A 16,709-nucleotide genomic window follows, 5' to 3' on the forward strand; every position below is an offset into this window, starting at 1 on the left:
CAGCGCCTCAGCACGGGCCCCCGAGCCCCCCGAGCCCCAGAGCTCCCACGGGCTCTCTGCAAGAGCCGGGCTGGGATTTCTCGGGCTCCCGTGGCAAAGGGATACGGCAGAAGTTGGACAAATCGGGGTTCAATTCACCCCAAAAAGCAAACTTTTACGTGCCAAAAGCATCCGGGGGATTTTGTTGGGTATTGGGATTGATCAGGAAGATTTTTGGTGGTGGACTTTGGGAACTTTTCTTTTAAAAAACGGGAGGGAATGGGATAGATTTTTTCAGCTTTTCCTTTTACACACTAACAAAATTTTCTTTAAAAAATGCAGAGAACGGTTTGCACTTTTCCAACATTTTCAGTTATATGCCAATAATTTTCTCTAAAAAATGGAGGAACATGGGATGAAATTTTTTTCAGTATTCCCAGTTATACACCAGTAACTTTTTAAAAAAACAATAGACAGTGAAATGCTTGTTTTGATAACTTCCACTTGAACACCAATAATATTTTCTGTAAGAAATAGAGGAAGGGATTTGCATTTTTCCAACATTTTTGGTTACACACTAATAAAATTTCTTTAAAAAACAAAGAGATGAGGATTAATTTTTATCAGCAGTTCCAGTCCCACACCTTCATTTTGCAGGTTTCCACCCAAATGCTGTTTTTTGGTGTTGAAAACAGCAGCAAACTGCTCAATTGCAGTGCACAGGGACAGCTGCTGACCCCATAACATTGCATGGAAATAAAGGATCAAAGGAGCCCCATCACCTCACCCAAATCTGCCCCCCGATCCCTGCAGGGCCCAGGGGCTGCGCTGGCCTTGGAGCACCCTGGGAGAAGGAAAGGTGGGCATGGATGGAATTTAAGGTTCTCCCAAGCCAAACCATTCTGGGATTATTGACAGGGATTCTATTAACACACAAAAAATAAACATAAAGCTCAGGGCCCAGCTGGATCAGTCACTGAGCACTGCACAAAGCCCAGCACCACTTTTTGCTCCCATCAGCCAAAAAACCAAGTAACATTCCATGGAAATCAAGGATCAAAGGTGCCCCATCACCTCACCCAAAGGTGCCCCCCGATCCCTGCAGGGCCCAGGGGCTGCGCTGGCCTTGGAGCACCCTGGGAGAAGGAAAGGTGGGCATGGATGGAATTTAAGGTTCTCCCAAGCCAAACCATTCTGGGATTATTGACAGAGATTCTATTAACACACAAAAAATAAACATAAAGCTCAGGGCCCAGCTGGATCAGTCACTGAGCACTGCACAAAGCCCAGCACCACTTTTTGCTCCCATCAGCCAAAAAACCAACAACAAATCACTGAGCCACCACTTCTGTCCCTGCAGGCTCTGAACTCCAACTGGCACAGGGCAAAATGCACCCTCAGGAAAACACATCATTTTTTATTAATTTTCTATCTGGAATTTGTACTTTTTTCCCATTTTCCAATTTTAAAACTTCCTGGGCCTCATGTGAACGTTGTTCAGACTCATTTCCAAGGTATGGATGGGGACTGGAGAGCTCCTGGGGAAGCTCTTCCTCAGAAAGGGAAGAAAAATCTTCCTCAAAAAGCATTGGATCAACTCCCCAAAATGAGGATCAATCCCCCAAAAAACCACCTGAGTGCACACAAAACCCCCTGGCACTGGTGCCACTTCCTTTGCTAAAACCTTTCATTTTTAAACCTTGTCTTCTTTCAAACCTTTTAAACATTTATTCACATTTCAGAAGCTTCCTGCAGTCAAGTCTCAGCAGAGAAGTTTTATTTTTTCCTGAGTATTTTTCCTCAAAAGCTTTTTTCCTGCTCAGAAAAGCCTTCCTAGAAAAGTGGGAGCAGATGCATTGCTTTCCAAACCTTTTTACACCAATTAAAAATGTGATTTTCCTAAAAATCTTCTACTTTTTTACAATAAACCCATTCCTAAAATCTCTTAAGAAATCTTAAAACACATCTTAAAAAAACCCCAAAAAATTTAAACAATCCTAAATTACAAAGACTTTGGGGCACCAAAATCTCATTTTAAAACTAACCAAACACTCAAAAGTTGAACAAACTCCAGTGCCTCGGACTCCAGGTTTTCAATGCCCCAGTCCAGCTCTTGAGATAAAATTGACTTTAGCTGGTCCATCCCAAACTCTTCAAAATTCAAACTGAAGAATTTGGGGTCAAAAAATGGGGGAAAACTCAAGGGATGGGTGTGAGGCATTAGAAATATTCTAAATGCAATGCAATAGAACAAACCCTACAGACAGGGCCCACTAATCCACTTCAAGCTGAATTGAAAACTCTGATTTTACTGTGAGTGAGGAGCCAGCCAGAATTAGCTCACAGGACAACCCAGAAGTGTTGCTGCCACCTTGGACAAGAAAACTCCTGAAATTCACGGGTGGAGAAGCATCTTTGGATTTCCCACCCATAAATTAGCAAGAAAATTTGTCTTTTCATGAGTTTTTAGGGTCAATTCAGCTAAAAAAAATGAGCAGCATCACAAGAAACCTCCCAGATTTGAGAGTGAAGCCAAGGCAGATGTGCCTGAGCTGGCTCCCACCTGCAGGGTGAACAGCTGAGGTAAAAAGGGATGAATTAGCCAAAAGGGGATGAATTAGCCAAAAGGGGATGAATCAGGGGTGCAGAGGAGGAGGAGGGAGGCGAGGAAGAGCAGGAGGCTCCAGCAGAGAACTGGGAGATGCTCCCAAACCCCTGGGGCTCTCCTGGGAAAGGCTCTGCCCAGCCAGTGGTGGGGACAGGCCTCGATTCCACATCCTCATCCTCATCCTCCTGCTTCATCCCCACCCTCATCCTCCTCCAGGACTCAGCCCGGACCATTCCACCTCCCCACCCACACAAATCCCTGGTGCCAGCCCAGGCTCTGCTCTCACCCAGCCCTGCCTCTCACAAAGCAAAGGAAAAATGAAAGCTTGGAGTGATCCCAGGGGGCAGAGAGGAAAAAAGAAACCGTGGAGAATCCACATTCCCCCAGCTCCTCCCAGCACCTGGAAATCAGGACCACGAGCAGCTCCTGCCCATCACCCCAAAACCCCTCAGCCACAGAGCCCTGCAGCCCCAGGCTCACTGGGGGCTCCTCAGAACCCCAGCACCACCCCAGAGGATTTTCCCCCAGAGCTGAGGCTCAGCACAAAGGCTGCTCCAGTGCTGACTGCGAGGGGAGCTCACCCTGCCCCAAGAGACCCCCACAGCCCCTCCCTGCCCCAAGAGACCCCCACAGCCCCTCGCTGCCCCTCCCAGGCACAGCAGGCCAGGGCAGGCAGGGCTGTGGGGTGACAGCGGGGCTGTGACAGGGACAGCACCGGGACACCGGGAGCCAGCACCCCAGGGCCCCCCACGCCTGAGGGAGCAGCCAGAGCTGCAGCCCCACACCTTGACTAAGCAAAATCCCTTCCCGCCCAGCAGCAGCCTCAGCTCCCCGCCGCAGCACGGCCGCTGCAGCCGGGCCGCTGGGCTTGTGGTTCCCCCTGGATCCCCGCTGCAGCCGGGCCGCTGGGCTTGTGGTTCCCCCTTTCTCTGCTTTTTCAGACTTCTCTTCTTCCTCAAATGTGAGGTCAGCGCGGCGTCCCCCTGCCCAGCAGAAGCTCCCTCCCCCGGCAGAGGCCCCTGAGCCCCTCCCAGACTCCCGAAGCCCTGCTCCCGCCCGGCCGGGGGTCCGGGGGATGCGGCGTGCCGGTGCACCGGCAGCAGGACCGGCCAGGGTCCCGAGGGCACTGCAACGGGGCAGCAGGGCTGGGCGGGGGGCCCAGGGCAGCAAGAACGGGCACTAGAAGCGGGCAGCAGGGCTGGGCGGGGACCCCGCGGACAGAAGGCTGGAACGGTCAGCGGGGGTGCACGTCCCCCTGCCCAGCAGAAGCTCCCTCCCCCGGCAGAGGCCCCTGAGCCCCTCCCAGACTCCCGAAGCCCCGCTCCCGCCCGGCCGGGGGTCCGGGGGATGCGGTGTGCCGGTGCACCGGCAGCAGGACCGGCCAGGGTCCCGAGGGCACTGCAACGGGGCAGCAGGGCTGGGCGGGGGGCCCAGGGCAGCAGGAGCGGGCACTAGAAGCGGGCAGCAGGGCTGGGCAGGGACCCCGCGGACAGCAGGCTGGGACGGGGCCCGTAGGAGCGGCCGCTGGAACGGGCCGGGGGTCCCGCGGCCGCCCGCTAGGAGCGGGCAGCCGGAGCGGGCGGGGGTGCGGCGGGCGCTGGCAGCGAGCAGGGGAGTGGGGCGACCACTTTGGGCCGCGGGGGGGGGCGGCACCGGGAGCACCGGGAGCACCGGGCCCGGCAGCCCGAGAGCCGGAGAGCCGGGCACCGGCACTGCCGCTGGTGCCGGCGGGCCCGCGCGGCTCCGCCCGCGGCACCGGAACCGGCTTGGGAGGAGCCACGTGCTCCGCGCGCCGCGGGAAGCGGAGCCGGCGCCGCTGTCCCGGGGCCGGGGGTGTGACCGGGGGTGTCCGTTTGTCCGGCTGTGCCCGTGTGTGTCCGTGTGCAGAGTCGCTCCGGGACCGGCATCCCGCAAGACCCGGGGTGTCCCGGTGCCGGTGCCCGGGCGGGGATGGACGCGCTCCGGTGCCCCCGAGCGCCCTCCCGGGGCCCCTCCGCGCCGCTGTGTCCCCAAGCCGCGGTGACCCCGGGCACAGCCGCGGGAGCGGGGAGGAAAGCGGGGATAGCGGGAGCGCTGCGGAGCGGCGGGGCAATTAACGGGCAATTAGCGACACACAGGCCGCGGGCACGAGCGCAGCCACCGGGACACGGCCCTCGCTGCCGGGGATCCCGGGATCCCGGGAAAGGGACCCGGGAACGGAGCCCGGGGGGGAGAGGGCGGCAGGGGCAGGGATCGGCCTTGGAAGGGAGAGGTGGGCACGGGGGCAGCTCCCGGGGGTGGCCGCGATCCCAAAGCTGCCCGAGCTCCGGGAGTTTGGGGTTGGATTTGTTGGGTTGGTTTCCCCAGAGGGTGCTGGGGCACTGGCACAGCTCCCCATGGAGTGGTTGTGATCCCAAAGCCCTGAGAGCTGCAGGAGTTTTGGGATAGAGTTTGGGGGTTTCCCCAGAGGGTGCTGGGGCAGCTCCGCGCGGGTTTGGGCTGTGATCCCAAAGCCCCGAGAGCTGCAGGGGTGTTTGGGCAGCGCTGCCAGGGGTGCCCAGGGTGGGTTTTGGGGTGTCCTGCAGGGGTGGAGCTGGGCTGGCTGATCCCTGCGGGTCCCTTCCAGCTCAGGGGGCTCTGGGGTTTGTGCAGGGCTGCGGTGGGACAGGGCAGGGCGGTTTAAAGTGGAGGAGGATTGGTTTGGGCGAGCTGAAAGGAAGAAGTTCTGGCAGGGAAGGTCTGGGAACGCTGCAGGGATTTGCCAGAGCAGCCGGGGCTGCCCCTGGATCCCTGGCAGTGCCCAGGCCAGGCTGGACACTGGGCTGGGAGCCCTGGGCCAGTGGGAATGGCCCTGCCCTGGCCCTGGTGGGGTTGAAGGTCCTTTCCCACCAAACCATTCCAGCATTCCGCGATCCAGGGAAACCCTGGAGTGAGAAACCCCGGGAGCAGCTGGCCCAGCGCTCCCATCCAGCTGCCAACAGCTGCCTGCATCCAGGGCTCTGGGGGGATCCCGGCCTCCAGGCGCTCCCCAGGGCAGCAGAGGAGCAGGAGCAGCTCCCCGAGCTCCATCCAGGGCAATTCCCAGCTGGAAGCTGAGGCGAAGCTGCCCGACGGCTCCGTGCTGCCTGCAGGGCTCCATCCCGAAGCCCAGCTGCTCCCGGGGGGAATTCTGTGGAGCAGAGCCCGCTGGCCCCGGGGAGGATTTTATTCATTGCTGGGGAAATGGGTGTGCCCAGGGCCCCGGGGAATATCCGGCGTTCCCTGAAAAAATCCGGGTTCCAGGGAATACCCAGCATTACCCCAAAGAAATCCAGATTATGGGGAATATCCATCATTCCCTAAAAAAAGTCTGGGTTCCAGGGCATAGAGAAACGGCCAGGGAGGGGAGCAGGGGATCTCCAGGCGTGGATGGATCCTTGGATCCCTCCTTGGATCCCTCGGGTGTCCCTGGTGGGACCCTCAGCCCCGGGAACGCTCCCAAATCCCGTGGGCACAATCATGGAAGGGTTTTGGGTGGGAAGGAGATTGAAACTCGTCCCGTGCCACCCTGCCCCGGGCAGGGACAGGTGCCAGGCTGCTCCAGGGACACTTCAGGGGCGTGGCAGCCACAATCCCTCGTTAATTACCACAATGCCCTCATTAATCACCCCCTGACCCATCTCAGTCCTCTCCTCCCCCCAAAACTCCTCTGTCGCTGTCCTGCCCCCCGCCCCAGCCTCATTTGTGTCCCGCTATGAAAATGAAGATTTCCTGTGGCAGAGAGCGATCCCAAGTTCCTTTAAGGGGATTCAGCTGCTCCCGGCCCAGCCGGCTCCGCTGCTGCTGGGGTTTTGTTCCTGTGCCTCTCCCCGCGCCCTCGGGCTTGGTTTGGTTTGGTTTTGTGCGAGTGCAGGGAGCAGAAGGGAAAGCGGCTTAGCCCGGGGCAAGGCTGGTGCTGACAGCAGGGAAATTCCCAGCCCAGCCTCGGGAATGCACGGCCACGAGCTCACAGCCTCCAAATTCCCATTTTTGGGCTGTTTCCCCACCCTGGCAGTGCCTTCATGGCGTGATTCTGTCCACTTTGGCTGTTCAATACAATTTTTTTGATTCACAGTTAGGTTTTTTTCTTTCCTTTCTCTGCTAAATTCAGTGCTGGGCAGTTCTGGAGTGCCTGAGGGTGGTTTTTATTCAGATTGCACAGGCTCTGTCAGGCTCTGTCAGCCTGAACTCAGCGCCAGTGGCACAGGAGGGGTCCTGTAAGTGACACCTTGGCCTCTGCTGTCCCCTCACAGCTTTGGGTCCTCTCAGCCTTCAAACACAACACAAGGTGAGGACATGAATTTCACATTGACATTTTTATTAACGCCAACTGTTTTAGATTTTTTTTATTTATTTTGTACTCTTTTTTTGTTGGTTTTTTGGGATTTTTTGTCTGGTTTTTTTGTAATCTTTTTTTTTTAAACAATAGCACAAAAATGTCTCGAGGGGAAGCAGTCTGACAAGTTAAATCTGATGACCTTCCGAAAAAATTAACAGTTAAGCCACACCAAATACGAATTCCTGTTAAAGAAAATAAGGAAAAAGGGAGGAAAAACCAAAAATAAAAAGCTGGAACTCCAACCTTGGTGTATTAGAGGGTGGCTGGTTAGTAGGACCACGCTGCTTTGGGAGGGGATGATGGCACAGCTTCATCTTCATCATCATCACTGATTTAAGGCTTCAGAATCCAATTTCGCAGGGGAATGATGGAGAGGAGGGAGCAGGAGGAGCTGGGAGCAGCTGGATCCTCTGCAGAAGGAGGCAGGGCAGCCCCTGCTGTCCCCTGCACGGGGAGAAGGGCCAGGAGGAAATGGGAATAAAATCAAACTGCAAAACCTTTCTGTGCAATGTGGCTCTGAGGAGTTTCCTTTGCAATCCCGAGCTCTCCACAGGACATCAGCGAGGGGGGTGGGGACCCAGCAGAAACAGGACAGGGCAGGGGGGGTGCTTTGGGTTTTTTGGGGTTTTTTTTTGCTCAGAGGTAACACAAAAGGGAAAGGGGGAACCCTGCTATCCTTGGGGTGGGGAGGGGTCAGACATCTCCCCAGAACCTCACACAGCTCTGTCCAAGCACGCCTGCCTGGCCCGTGGCTGCTCCGTGGGCTGAGGCCCCTCTCCTGCCTGGGCCCTGAGACCCCTGCTCTGCTCCTTCCTGGGGCAGGGAGGCTGTGAAAACAGAACATCTGTCCATAAGTGGCAGCAAAGGGGAGGGGGTGTTAAATATTTTAACCACTGACAAGGCTGGAGGAAGTTTCACAGTTTTGTTATGCTCTATTTTATTACTATCATATTTACAGATTTTTCTCTCTCTTTTTTTTGTATTTTTGTATTTTTTCTCTCTCTCTCTCTCTGCAGAATCGCTGATAGATTTTTTTGTTGTTGTTGCTGCTGTTGTTTTTTTTTCCCGAACAGATTTTCCCAAATTCTTGGAGTGTGTGAGCAGGAACCGATTAAACTCTACATTCACGGTCCAATCCCCACGGGCTTGAGGAGGAGGAGAAGGAGGAAATAAACAAAACAAAACAAAACGGAAAAAAAAAATTAAAAAAAAAAAAGAAGAAGGGGGAACGAACCAAAAGCAAAGTGGGGCTGGGCGGGGCGCTCCTGTGCCCGCCGTGCCGCTCACACGGGCGCGGCGCGGCGCTGCTGCAGGAAGTGCTGCATGCTGTCGGCGTCGCGCCGCAGCCACGCCGCGTTCAGCACGATGTTCTCGCAGCACTGCTGCACCGTGCGCTCCGCCGACGGCGCCGGGTGGCTCTCGAAGAATGCCTGCGGACGGACAGACAGACACGCTGTGGGGACAGACACGGCTGTGGGGACAGACACGGCTGTGGGGACAGACAGACAGACATGGCTGTGGGGACAGACAGACAGACACGCTGTGGGGACAGACAGACAGACACAGCTGCAGGGACAGACACGGCTGTGGGGACAGACAGACAGACATGGCTGTGGGGACAGACAGACAGACACGCTGTGGGGACAGACATGGCTGTGGGGACAGACAGAAACAGCTGTGGGGACAGACAGACAGACACGGCTGAGGGGACAGGGACAGGAAGGGCTGCGGGGATGGGGAAATGCTTTCAGGGATGGGGAAACACCTGCAAGGAGGGGGAAACTCTTCCAGAGGTGGAGGAACACCTGCAGGGGTGGGGGAACACCTGCAGGGTGGGTGGGGAACACCTGGACAGAAACACCTGCAGGGACAGACAGACACGGCTGCGGGGACAGACAGACAGACACAGTTGTGGGGACAGACAGACAGAAACGCCTGTGGGGACAGGGACAGGAAGGGCTGCAGGGATGGGGAAATGCTTTCAGGGCTGGGGAACACCTGCAGGGCTGGGGAACACCTGCAGGGTGGGTGGGGAACACCTGCAGGGCTGGGGAACACCTGCAGGGTGGGGGAACACCTGCAGGGTGGGCGGGTGTCCAGTGCAGCTCCTGGCCCTGCTCAGGGTGGTCCCCACAGTCCCAGCCTGCCCTGAGGGAGCTCTTTGCTGCCGGGGACCCCCGGGGCTGGCCCAGCCCACGGGCAGCAGCTCCCGGGGGTACTTGGGGTATGTGGAGCAGAAAGACCCCAGAGAGGGCTCCAGGGCCTTGGGCACAGCCCCGGTGCCACCTCAGCTTTCTGCCCAGGGCCAGTGTGGATGGGCAGTGCCCCCAGACCCCAGGGCAGTGCCCCCAGGCAGTGCCCCCAGGCCCGGGCAGTGCCCCCAGGCCCAGGGCAGTGCGGCAGTGCCCCCAGGCAGTGCCCCCAGGCAGTGCCACGTTCCCGAGGAGCTCCCCAGGCTGCTGTGACTCTGCATTTTCCAGGCACAGGGAGCTGGCCCAGCCTGGAGCTGTCCCTGCCTCCCTCCAAGCAGCTTTTCCCAGCATTTGGCAGATCACCTCAGGCCCTGCAAGGTGACACTGGGGCTCAGACGTGGGACATTCCCCACTCAAAGGTCAGGAATTCTCTTGGAAATGAGCTGGGAGTTAATCAGGGGTGGTTTTCCCTCTCAGTGCTTTGCAAGAAAATAAAATAAAATAAATTCTAATGCAAAATTTCTCTGTAAAATAATTTCTGCTATTAAATCTTTACTAAGAAAAGTCACTAAATGATAAAAAGGACAGAGGCAGCTCAGGGCTCAGCTGATCTGTGGAACAACAATTCCTCCTGAGTGCTTTCCTAATAGGAAAGTGCTAATTAAGAAATTAACAGCCCTATTTTAAAGTTTCTTCTTTCAAGATGTTCTTGGAAAAATGTGGGGAAATAATAAATAATGAAATCCACACCCACTCTCAGAGCTCTACCAATGATGGAGGTTGGGATAATTCTGAATATTTTAAAGCTTTCTTTTTTCTTGGAAGGCTCAAAGCTGCTGCCAAACTCTGCTGGATTTTATCAAACTTGAAGTCAATGAAGAATAAATCAGTGGAAATTCCAGATTACTTCCAAAATGCTGATTTAAGGCATTTCAATAATATTTTATCCAACCAAAAAGGGGCAGTTTTGGGACAGAACAACAAAATCCACCAGGATCTTTTTTTCCTTCCAGCCAGAGCACCCCAAGTTTACCAGTGACTAATGAATAAATTCTTTAATTAAAGCTTCTTACCTTCACTTCTGCAGCCATTTTATCATTTGCAAATCCATCCACTGTGAGCTGAAGGGGAAAAACCCCAGCATTAAAGGAGAAATTCGCCATTTGCAGCCCCAGATGGAGGGAAGGGCTTTTCCTCAGGGCCCCACGTACCTTTATTAATCTGGATATTAAGAATCCACCTTGGTAGCGATTATAAAGCTCCTCCCAGTTGTCCCTCACGAATTTCCAAGCAGCTTTCCTGCCCTGTTTGCTGCCTCCAGCCACTCCTCCAATCACTGACACCGTGTCCTGGGGACGTACCTCTTCCTGGGGAGGCAAATGTTATCAATATTCCACGTTTTGACACCAATTCCAGTGCCTTGCCTTGAGGTTTTAGGTGTTTCTACAGCCAATCCATCAATTAAAGCAAATGTTTTAGCCCAAAATTGAAAGTGCAACTCAAAGATTGAAGGAGAAGCAAATCCCTGAGTTATTCTCAGGTTACACCCACCAAGAAAATCTTATTTTTACTAAAAAAGGAAAGATTTAGAGAGATTATTTTGGCTCTTTGGTAAATGGAGAGGTCAGACTGCATTTTGGCTTCCCGGGAATTGGTGCTGGAAGCAGAGCAGTGCCAGGAAAATTGGGATTCATTTCCACAGCACCAGGGAATCAACTGCTCTGAACACACAAAATCCCCACAGCAGGTGCCTCCAAACGGGCAAATCAGAATTTTCTTAATTTGGAATCAGCTCATCCAAAGGTTTGTTAATTTGCAACCACCTTACTCAGAGTTTTTGTTAATTTAGAACCAACTCTCTCAGATTTTTGTTAATCTGGATCCAGCTCAGTCAAATTTTTGTTAATTTGGAACCAAGGCTCTCAGATTTGTGTTACTCTGCACCACCTCTCAGATTTTTCCTAATTTGGATCCAAATCATTCAGATTATTCTTAATTTGGACCAAATTCAGTCAATTTTTTCTCTAATTTGGACCCAACTCAGCCGAATTTTTCTGAATTTGGAATTTCCGCGAACACTGAGGACGCAGCTCCAAGCCTGACCCTAGAGGAGGATTCCTGCAGGCTCAGCCCACCCCCGGGTGGTCCCAGGAATTCCCAGAGGAAGGACTCACTGAAAGTGCAAAGGTGAGAACTTTTTGGATCAGCTCTGGCTGGGAGATGGCCCCGAGGACGCGCTCGATCCGGTTCTTCTCCTCCTGCATGTCAGCCTGCTTGTGCAGCTGCAGGGGAAACACATCCCAACATTAATTCATCCTTCACTCCACGCCTAACGAGCCCTCTGTGGGCGCCAGAGCTGCTAATTACTCAGCAAACCTAATCAGGGACAAATTGGCCTGGCTGGTGGCGCCGTTATTCCAAGGAATAAAGTGATTTTCACCAGTTTATATACAGGGAGAAATTCCCAAGGGATGGGGCGTGGATAAAGCCCAGCCCAGAGGGATTTTTAGGGGGAAATGTGGGGTTTGGGGAGTAGGCACCCACCTTCAGCATGGTGTCCAGGGTGGAGCTGTCGCCGTGCTTCAGCACGGTCACGTAGACCTGGGAGAAAACCAGGACAAAACCCATCACACTTCTGGAAATCAGCAATTTGCGTGGAATTGGGTTGGAGTTCCCACAGCTGGAAGCACCAGCCCTGCTCCCTCCTGGGTTTTAACTCTGCATCGGAGAGATGCTTCAAGCCTTGGATGTTTTCCTCCATTTCAGGAGAATTTTGGCAATTCCAAAAGCGGAAAAACCAGGACGACAAAAGGAGGGGTGCTCCCATCTCCCACCCTGCTTCCCTCCCATTCCCTACCCTTTGGAATGCACCTGCCGAGGGGAGGGGACAGACTGAGGGGAGCCCCAAGCCCCCCAGGACCTACAGGACTCCTCAGGTCAGCAGACAGGATGTGCTTCCCTTCCACGTGCTCCTTGAAGCGGCGCCGCGCCTCCTCCAGCGTCGCCTTGTGCCCGGCTTTCCCCAGCTTGCCCAAAACCAGCCCCCTCAGCAGGGCATCCAGGTGGCCTAGGAGGGAGAAAGAACAGGAAAATGGCATTATTTGGGAGCTTTTGCCAGCTTGCCCAAAACCAGCCCCCTCAGCAGGGCATCCAGGTGGCCTAGGAGGGAGAAAGAACAGGAAAATGGCATTATTTGGGAGCTTTTGCCAGCCTGCCCAAAAACAGCCCCCTCAGGAGGGTTGAGAAGTAAGAAAGAATGGAAAAATGGGATTATTTGGAAGCTTTTCCCAGTTTTCCCAAGGCCAGACCTCTCAGAAGGGCCTAGGATTGAGAGAAAATTGATAAATAGGATTATTTAGGACCTTTTCCCAATTTTCCCAAAACCAGACCCCTCAGGAGGGTCTAGGAGTGAGAAAGAACAGAAAAATGGGCCTATTTGGGAGACAAACATTTTTACCCACCCCAAGCTGGATTTCCAGCATTTCCCCCAGACCCCTGATGATTCTTACCCAACCCCAAGCTGGATTTCCCCCCAGACCCCTGATGATTTTTACCCAACCCCAAGCTGGATTCCCAGCATTCCCCCAGACCCCTGATGATTTTTACCCACCCCAAGCTGGATTCCCAGCATTCCCCCAGACCCCTGATGATTTTTGCCCACCCCAAGCTGGATTCCCAGCATCCCCCCAGACCCCTGCTGACTCTCACGCCCCCCAGCACACTGGCAGCCCCAGCAGAGCTCTCCTACCCTCGCCAGGTTTGGGGTCCCAGCCCAGCCTCTCCCCGATGGGGGAGAAGACGTCTCTGACGAACACCTGGATGTCCTCGTAGAAGTCTGTGTGGGACAGGAGCGTGCCCAGGATGCCCAGGTTGCAGCTCAGGTCGCTCCACACCGTGTAGTTGGGCTCGTTCACAAAAGCTTCCATCACTTTCAGGACCTCCACGGTGCTGATGATTCCAGCCCGGGCCTGGGCAAGAGGAGAACAAAGATAAAAGGAGATTAAACTCCTTTTTTAATAGCTCATCCATTTATTTTATTGATTAATAAGAACATACAGGGATGAATGCCATTTTTAATGGGATTCTCCCATTTCCAGAGTGTTCTGCCCCAATCTCTGATGATTTCCCCCCATTCCCAGGTGATCTCCCCCCATTCCCAGATGATTTTTCCCCTGTTCCCAGACGATCTCCCCCCGTCCCCAGGTGATCTCCCCCGTCCCCAGGTGATCTCCCTCATTCCCAGGTGATCTCCCCCATTCCCAGGTGATCTCCCCTGTTCCCAGATGATTTCCCCCCCATTCCCAGACGATCTCCCCCCGTCCCCAGGTGATTTCCCCCCGTCCCCAGACGATCTCCCCCCTTCCCCAGACGATCTCCCCCATTCCCAGGTGATCTCCCCTGTTCCCAGATGATTTCCCCCTGTTCCCAGATGTTCCCAGGTGATCTCCCCAGCCAACCCCCGGCTCACCAGGGAGAAGAGGTCGTTCTGCAGCCCCAGCCTGTCCACGGGGGGCAGGGACAGGTCCCTGATGGCCGGGATCAGGCTGTCCAGCATGGCCGGGCTGTACTGCGTGCGGTAGAAGCCCACGGTGCCCAGGTTCAGCTGCAGCACAAGCACAGCCCTCAGGAGCAGCACCCGCACAGCCCTCGGTGGCTAAGGCAGGGGCTGTGCTCATGTGGAGCTGCACAGGGTTTGGTGTGTGTGTGTGCTCAAAGAAAATGTCATTCCTGTCAGACGTAATCGCAGGAAATGTCATTTATATCAATATATAGTTGTATATATGTGTAAAACGTGTGTCTATGCATATAAAATATGTCTGTATATATATGTAAAATATGTGTGTATATATATAAAATATGTGTGTATATATGTAAAATATGTGTGTATATATATAAAATATGTGTGTATATATGTAAAATATGTGTGTATATATATATATAAAATGTCTGTATAGATATGTAAAATATGTGTGTATATATATATATAAAATGTGTGTATATATATATGTAAAATATGTGTATATATAAAATATGTGTGTATATATATAAAATGTGTGTATATATATGTAAAATATGTGTGCATATATGTAAAATGTCTGTATAGATATGTAAAATATGTGTGTATATATGTAAAATATGTGTGCATATATGTAAAATGTCTGTATAGATATGTAAAATATGTGTGTATATATATATAAAATATGTGTGTATATATGTAAAATATGTGTACATTGTATAAAATATGTCTTTGTATCCATTAATATTTATTTAAAATATGTATTTGTATTTATGCTTATCTACTGAAACTTTACAGGCATTTATCTAAAATATCTTTGTATCCATAGCTATTTATCAAAAAGTATATTTTTATATTGTTATATATTTAAAATAGGCTTCTATATTTATGCATATTTATCCAAAATAAATCTTCATATTTATCTCAAATAAGTCTTCACATTTATCTAAAATATGTCTCTCTATATATGTGTTTTATACATAAAAAGCATATGGAGAAAAACTATATTTAGAAAACTAATAATATTAAATTATGCATTAATATATATTATATACATATAGAAGTTATAATTTAAATGTATGAATATATTGTATATATTTATATTAATTAAAATAATATAATGTATAGACTTATAGCATATATACATAGTTAAAAATTTAAATACAAATATAGTCAGAGGATATATTTAATACATGGCACAAAGTATATAATGATTGTAACAATGATAATTATTATAATGGTAATGAGACAATAACACAATAACCATAAGAACAATAACTGCAATAATAATGATAACAATGACTAAAAAAACCACCACATCTCAACTCAAATCCTGCCTTTAATTTCACTTTTTTTCCCAGGCTTGAATTCCCAAAAAATTCCAGTTGACATTGTAGGAAAATGGGAAAGAAAGGGGAGGAATGGGAACCAAAACTGCACAGGAGCACAGGGAAGAAAAGAAGTTTCCCCAGAGGAAAACCGAAATTCCAAGGGGAAAGGGAAATCAGAGAGGGAGGAGGGAAATGAAACGCTCAGGCCTCACCTTGACCCAGTGCTCAGGTTTGGTGTCCTTCAGCACCACGGTGAGCTCGGCTTTGTCCATCAGAATCTGCATTTTGGCACACGTGGGGTCCTCGCTCGTGCAGATACTGATGGGCACCATCCACGTGGGGAAATCCTCCCCTGGGCAGAGGGAAAACAGGGAAACTGGGTGGAAAGCACCGAGGAACAGCTCAAAACCAGCCCAGCTCCAGCACTGAAAATGGCATTGGAGAAAGAAGGCTCGAATCTGAAATGTCCGTTTTTGGGGTAAAAATCTGAGGGAAAATGGCAGTTTTAGAGGTAAAAAATCTGTATGAAAATGACAGTTTTAGAGGCAAAACCCCCAAAAGCTTTAAATCAGCTTTCAAGCCAAACATTTTAATTGAGATAAGCAGGGAAGGTGAGTGGAATCAGCGCTGGAATCAGCGCTTGTGCCCACCTGAGTTGTTTTTCTTTAATTTATTTCAGCACCACCACAAACCAGCTGCTCCCCAGCCCCTCAGAGAGCCCTGGCCCTAAAATTGACATTTCTGGAAGAATTTTGAGACAAGGAATGCTGCTCTCCACGCCAGGATATGGAAACCACAAGTGGGAAAGGCCCAAACTTGGATTTCCTCAGATTTTCACACCTGGATCCAGGCAGAGCACAGGTCTGGAGCTGTCTCAGCTCCCAAAATCAGTGCTTTTGGATGAAAAACAACAAAAAAACAACAATATCTCTTCAAAATTGGGATATTTTGTGGTTCTGTGCCCACCCATTCCTGCTCCCAGCTCTCCTCTTACCAGTATATGGTCCACTGGCACAGAATTTCTTCTGGACCAACTTCAACACTTTGTCATCTTCTTGCTGAGGGAAAAAAATGTTTAAGAAAATAAAAAAAGGCAAGAAAATGAGAAAAGGGGATGATTAGCACGTTTAATTACAGTCCCTGCGTGTCACTGCCCTCTGTTTCATGGAATAATTTGGGATTTTCCCCTCAGAAAGAGCCTGGAGCTGCGGCCTGACTGCAGGCCTGACCTCCCTCACCCTGCCAGCCTGTGGAATAAGCACAATTGAAGTGGAATTATTCCCTCCCCACAAACATTTCCCAAAGTCAGCAAACTCCAGGGATCCAGGGAGTTTTGGGATGAATCCACAGGGATTTGGCACCTCCTGCCCGTCAGAACCAGAGCTGTGCCCACATGGGGCCTCCCCTGACCCAAGGGAATGCCCAGAACCAGGGAATATTGTTCAGTCTGATCCAAAATTAAGGCACAATTCCATTTTTACCACCCCTGACCCAAGGGAATGCCCAGAACCAGGGAATACTGTTCAGTCTGATCCAAAATTAAGGCACAATTCCATTTTCACCTGTTCAGCCTCCACGTAAATGAGTGGAAATCCCATTTGTTTGGTCCACGTGTTCATCACAGCAGCAATGGGTTTGCCACTGGCTTTTTCCAGGCTTTCCCAGAGATCCTCTGCAGGAGAAAAGGATTTGAATCAGGTTTTACCAGGGACAGCATAGGGAAAGTTGGGTTCTTACTCCACCTTGT

General features: G+C 51.6%; 1 protein-coding gene across 2 annotated transcripts in view; it reads right to left on the bottom strand.

Moving 5' to 3' along the window:
• Positions 1-7,835: 7,835 nt before the first annotated feature.
• Positions 7,836-16,709, bottom strand: part of NPEPPS (aminopeptidase puromycin sensitive) — a 33,242-nt gene continuing 24,368 nt past the window's right edge. Inside the window, exons 13-24 of one of the 2 annotated variants that reach the window (XM_039704662.1) lie at positions 16,525-16,634; positions 15,957-16,020; positions 15,175-15,314; positions 13,584-13,718; positions 12,864-13,083; positions 12,040-12,182; positions 11,660-11,716; positions 11,290-11,397; positions 10,327-10,482; positions 10,189-10,236; positions 8,158-8,353; positions 7,836-8,068 (exon numbers count right to left, since the gene is read on the bottom strand). In XM_039704662.1, the coding sequence (XP_039560596.1) occupies positions 8,207-8,353; positions 10,189-10,236; positions 10,327-10,482; positions 11,290-11,397; positions 11,660-11,716; positions 12,040-12,182; positions 12,864-13,083; positions 13,584-13,718; positions 15,175-15,314; positions 15,957-16,020; positions 16,525-16,634 (1,328 nt within the window). In that variant the 3' untranslated portion in view covers positions 7,836-8,068; positions 8,158-8,206. Of the gene's footprint in view, positions 8,354-10,188; positions 10,237-10,326; positions 10,483-11,289; positions 11,398-11,659; positions 11,717-12,039; positions 12,183-12,863; positions 13,084-13,583; positions 13,719-15,174; positions 15,315-15,956; positions 16,021-16,524; positions 16,635-16,709 lie in introns of both variants that reach the window. The other variant, XM_039704661.1, reaches the window with a different exon arrangement.

Source organism: Passer montanus, unplaced genomic scaffold (genome assembly GCF_014805655.1).
Source record: "Passer montanus isolate IOZ18808 unplaced genomic scaffold, ASM1480565v1 scaffold179, whole genome shotgun sequence".
Lineage (NCBI taxonomy): Eukaryota > Metazoa > Chordata > Aves > Passeriformes > Passeridae > Passer > Passer montanus.